Raw genomic sequence first — 5,964 nt, 5'->3', positions numbered from 1 at the left:
TCAGGCAATCTTCTAGCATTAATTATTTTTATTCGATAAATCACAAGTTTCCAAGTATTTTTTCTTACTAATTTTGTATTGGTTAAACAATTATCTTTAGTTTAAACTATTTTTTTCGCCTGTAAATTAGATGAATTTCAAACAATTTATTTTTTAACATATTCGGTAATTATTGAAACAATTTTAATTTGTTTAAACAATTTTTGCCCTTTAAATCTTAAAAAGTTATTATTTTATGGAATTCATGTCGCAGGTCTAGTTTCTTATAAAAAAAAAGTAACTTAAAATTGTTTAAATAATCACCAACTATATTAAAAAAGGAATATTATTCTTTAAATTCGTTAACTGTTTCATTTATCCCAAAAGTAATAAGTTCAAGATTTACACGCGAAAAAATGTGTAAAACAATTAATAATTATTTAGGAAATATTTGAGAACTGGTTAGTTATCGAATGAAAATAATTTATGTTGACAAAGTTTCCAAAAATACGTTCCTTAGCATTAATTTTAACTGTTATTTGGCATTTTTTGGGGCATTTTCTGGGGCATTTTCTGGGCACAATTTGAAGGGGGGAATTAAAACTTATTTCGTATAAATTATTTCTTGAACATTTTTTTTTCTGTAGAAAAGTTAATAAGAAAATTTAATTTACAATTTGAATACCTTGAAAACCTAGAAATCTTGTTTTTTTTTACGATAACCTTGAATTAAATTTTTTTTCTATTGAAAAAGTTTTATTATTAAAATGCGAAGAGTAATTTAAATCAGTCTATTATGAAGGAAACATATCGTTTAGAAGAAACGTTTCTACTGGCAAGTTTTTTAGTTATCAAGCTATAATTTATCTTTTACTCATCATAGAATAAATAAAGAGATTTATAGGCATTTTTTGTATATATTTTGTGATATTGAACTTAAAAATTATAAAAATTATTATTGCACCAGATTACCCATAAATTTCCATAGGGGAACCCATAAATTTACAGTTTTTCAATGTGTGATGTATAACTCCTATCATACCATACTGTAATGCAACTCCTCTGATAATATTACCTATTTTTTCTAAATCTGTAGTTAAAGTGTTGGATTCCTTTATCTCTTGAATATTTATTCCTTTTATTACAAAGTTGTTATGCATGATTGCATGCTTGCACGATGCCATGATCTCGGAGCTTCCTGCTAATATTGGAAGGGTTCTTCTTTTATTCATGCTGTTAGAGATCAGTCTTAGCTGTGTATGTATAGCAGTACCTGCCATCATGGTCTTGTCTATTATATTTTTGATCCTGTTAATGATGTCGCTACTAATGTGCATGTAGGGTATAACATAATCACTCATTAGTGCTAGCATAATTGCTTAATTTCTCGTGTCGGGATCTAGATCCATCTCAACTTCTCTCGTGGCTATGGAACTCCTTTCAATGTTAGTTTTGGACCAATTTATGCTATTTTTTGACCAGTCTATAGAGTAATACTTTTCCACCTCCTTCCTGGGTTGTGTCATCAATATATCTATCACTGACTTCACTTGATCACTTGGAGTTTTGCTTTGTGTTACCCACCAATCTATGGCTTCTTTCTTACATAATATCCTACCATGGTAGTGCATATCATCCACTTGACCTAATGGGAAATATTTCTTAGGTACTCCATATTTTAAAGCCTTATCCTTGTCCACTGAGATTTGGAACTTAGAAGACATCACTGTCATGGTGCTTGCTATTGGGCTGGGATCCTTGAGACATTTTGATGAGCGCTCTATTAATTTCATATTGCTCATAGGGTTCTCCCTTAAAACAGCTACAGTTTCGGGTTTTGCCCTCAGAATCAGCTTTATGCAATGCATTAGATGCGACTTATCATCATTGTAGTGACTCTTTTCTATAAACGATACAAAAGAAAATTTACTTCAAATATAAAATCAATGCAGTAGTTTTACGAGAAGAATAGCAAAGTATTACAATCTGTCTGGAGTATTACTAAGAAAGAATCTCCCATTACCTACAGCTACAAATCCTACTTCATCTGGAACTTCATTGTTGACATCATTAATATCACTGACCTTCTTCCAGTTGACTTTTCCCATCTTCACCTTATAATCATCCTTCTTAATTTGTTCAGTCAGGTGATGGACCAAGCGCTTATAAGTCTCCACAACCTCAGTAAGTGTGGTAGCACTCACCATACCAAAGTTTCGTTGCGCTATTTTTACCAGAAGAGCCTTGTCGATGGGCCTCATTGATCTTCCACTAAAACATGGTTGGGATGAAAGTTGTTGTTGGCTTGACATCAAAAATTCACTTTGATTCGCTTGTACCATTTTTGCGAATCGGATTTGCTGCACCGGAGTAAATTCCACCTCTACTGAGCTAGTACCTTGTCCTCTAAACCTATCTCCAAGTTCTCTTCTTGTTTTCCAAGTTGCTACATTGGTTATAGAAGCTAGAATTCCGAAGTCTTCTTCAAAAGTGCCGAAAGTGCAATGGTATACTATCTGAGCAGCTTCTTCTGATGTGAATTGTCCCGTAAACTTCCATCTCATGGTTTGGGCTTTCTTATAAAATCTCATTAACCCCGTACCTGAAAAGTCCATCATCTTTATCATATTTCCATAAACAACTTCTCCTGTTGTTGTCATAGGAGTATCAGCACAGATTATCTTTGCAAACATTGTTGGGGAAATGAATGCTCTATTTGCAGACCTCGAGGTGGTTAAGAGTATGATGTCTCCTATCAACTTGATCACCTCTTTGGCCTGGGTAATAGTAGTTCCAGCTAAAAAAGTTAATACACTATCTATTTCTGGCAAATGACCCAAACCATGCGAACTGTCCAGTCCATACATTTGAATAGGGGCAACCATTTCCACTCCATTGGTTTTTCTAAGTATGACCTTCCCAGTGCCACTCCTGAGTTCTTTCCTCCTCAAGTTATGTCCTGCTAAAAACGAAAAAAAGATTTCAAAAGCTTTCGAATATTTTTAAATATTTAAAATTATTTTGCACATTGTACAAAGAATTCACGGATTTCAACGATTTAAAAATGGCGTGTACACTAGTTTTAAAAAATTTCACAATTTCAAAATATTTTAGAACATTTGAAAATATTTCACTACGATTTTATATGATTTAATGATTTCAACGAATAAAAGAGATTTCAGAAAAATTTCACAAAGATTTCAAACATTTCGTAAAGATTGTAAACCTGATTTCTAAGATTTCAAAAGACTTTAAACATATTAAAAATATGTTAATGATTTCAAATAAATACAAAAGATTTCAGAAAAGTTTCACAAAAATTTCAAAAGAATATAAGAATTCCAGAGATTTCAAAAAGAGTATAAAAGTACACTAGATTTCAAAATATTTTCAAGATTTTAAACGATTTCAAATATTTCAATAAGTTCAAAGGAATAAAAAATATTTCAAACATGTTTAACTATGAAAAAAGGTTGAAAGCAAATTGAGAAGATTTCAAAATATTTGAATGATTTCCAGCGAACGCAAAAGTTTCAAGAGATTTCAAAAGACTTTTAAGATTTCAGGTTTAAAGAATTTCAAAGACGACTTATGTTCGCAAAAAATTAAGCATTTATTTATTTATAGTTCCTTTTTGTTTAAAAATTGTTGTCCGATGTTTAATTGTTTGGTTTAAAAAAAGTTACCTGCAAAAATTTGACTTCTTGTCCTGAAAAACCTGGACGACCTTGAATTTCGTGCCTAAGAATCGCTGGACACCCTTAAAAAGTACTTTATTCTGTTTATTTTATTCCAAGCTTTTCTTATATAAATCCGCACGTTAATTTTTTCCGGAAAACGATAAAATTGTGGAGGATCGATCGCTAAAAATCGAAAATCGAATTTCGACAGGTGTCAATTTGGACCACAGTATTGTTAGTAGATTGAGGTAATTCCGTTGACAAACAGTATTTTATAGTAAATATTTAAGAATAGAACATGTTAAACACTAAATTTAAGGTATTTATAAAATCATGTAGTTAATGATTAACCTGGTGCTCTGAACTGTGTTTTTGCAAATGAATAAATGCAACATTTTTGCACAGTCATCTAGATTTATTTAACGGGAAGGGGAAAAAAGGAGAAAAAATCTGATTTTCACTCAAAATCAATTTTAATGCACCTATAAGTTTAAACGCATATAATACATTTTAAAAAACAACTTGTTTCATGTGTGGAAGAACCGTATGCCATGACTTAATACTTAACTATTAGGTCTTTTATTGACTGAATAATTTTACAAGAACAAATATTTGATTATTGAAGGAAGAAAGTAATATATTACTGAAAGGCGCGTTTCAATTGAAGTAACGGGAGAGTAAAAGTCACTGATTAAATAAGGAAAGGTGAATTTCATTATGTACATATCGTGATAAAAGATTAAATCTTTGTACAAAGGAAAAAAGTTACATATAATACGAGTTTCGAACTGTATTATCAAGTGCTTTCACCATAAAAAATATTACTCTAGGCTTTTTTCCATTTCATAATTCGACTGACCAGCCTTTTTTCGAAGTTGCTACTTCGAATTTGTTTAACATAGGAATTCATTGTATGATACATAAAATAAGAAGGGTGTTTTGTTAACTTTGGTCCCGTTGATAGAAACTTAGAGCTTACATTCAATGATTAGAACTTGTTAGTCAATGCTGTAGCATTATTTGCGCAATTACAACCGCTTTGGTATTTTTTTTTATTCCTCCTCGCTCAAACATGACCAAAGCTACGATCGAACGGTCTTTTATCAAACTAAAAATGAGCAATGTCGAAGGCTATGACTATTTTAGAAATTATTTATTATAAAGAACGTTCAATCGCAATGGATGCTTCAAATGAAGTTTTCTCAACGATGTATATACACTTTCAGATTATCACAAAATCAGAATTTTTCCAAAGAGAATTAAATATTTAATCAAGAAAAACAGGCATTTTTATTTCACTGTCTTTCGTTATTCTTACTTTCTGATTGTTGATAAATGAGTTATTTGGAATAGAAAGAATTGAAGAAAAATTCTGATTTTTTCATATGATAACCAATTTGTTTGGAACAATTTTCCAGAATTGTTAAGCTTATCTTTCGATGAAGTTTGAAATCTCACGAAATTGTCAGCTAATTTACAAACAATTAATGTGGCAAATAATAAATCTTCGACAAATTTTGTTGACAAGAATAGAAATAATCTTTAATGTTCGAAAAGCATAATATTATTTCATTCGAGCAACACTTGTGTGTAAGATTTATTTTAGTTTTTTCTCCCGAATTCGATACTATGTACGGCATATTAGAAAATTATGAAACACGATACAACTTTTTGAATTTCGGATAACTTAAAACTAGATTCAGACAATAGGAGCACCCATGATTTTCTTCTTTGATCGAAGAAAATGTTTTCACTCGAATTACTACGTTTCGACTGGTTAATATTATTTACAAACTTTTCGGGCGCAGGTATCGTAATTCTTTTGGGAATTACGAACAAAACACGAGACGCCAATAACAATAATTTTTTACGCCCAGTCTGCGACAGATAACTTAATAAAACTTTACAAAAATACAGTTTTAAATAGAGAAAAGACATCTTCTGATATTCATTAGCCTAATTACATTTACACGATCAATCTTAATTATTTAACACTACTGTATCATTATGACTGAGCTCTCGCTTTAAGAATATTTTTACACGTTCGAGAAAATTTAGTACCTCTCGGCAGCCTGAAACAGAAAAAAAAGTTTTGTCAAATTTTCATTTTTTTTTAATCATAATTATGCAGTTTCAAACTGTCTTATATTAAAGTTAGGGGCCATTCATAAACTACTTTTTAAAATTTGAGCGCCAAATTATTTTTTTATTTCGTTTTTTAAATTATTATTTAATTCAGTAATTAAATATTATTTTATTTTATTAACCAACTCGTGTCTAAAACTATAGTCGGTAACAGAGGAGG

General features: G+C 30.7%; 1 protein-coding gene across 5 annotated transcripts in view; it reads right to left on the bottom strand.

Annotated features, from left to right (window-relative positions):
* Positions 1–4,113: 4,113 nt before the first annotated feature.
* Positions 4,114–5,964, bottom strand: part of LOC117177051 (protein cordon-bleu) — a 249,412-nt gene continuing 247,561 nt past the window's right edge. For all 5 annotated transcript variants that reach the window (XM_033367513.1, XM_033367517.1, XM_033367514.1 and 2 more), the window contains one exon: positions 4,114–5,731. In XM_033367513.1, the coding sequence (XP_033223404.1) occupies positions 5,714–5,731 (18 nt within the window). In that variant the 3' untranslated portion in view covers positions 4,114–5,713. The remainder of the gene's footprint in view (positions 5,732–5,964) is intronic.

The sequence above is a fragment of the Belonocnema kinseyi genome, chromosome 7 (genome assembly GCF_010883055.1).
Source record: "Belonocnema kinseyi isolate 2016_QV_RU_SX_M_011 chromosome 7, B_treatae_v1, whole genome shotgun sequence".
Lineage (NCBI taxonomy): Eukaryota > Metazoa > Arthropoda > Insecta > Hymenoptera > Cynipidae > Belonocnema > Belonocnema kinseyi.
The sequence above is the reverse complement of the archived record's forward strand: the minus strand, read 5'-3'. Positions and strand labels throughout refer to the sequence as shown.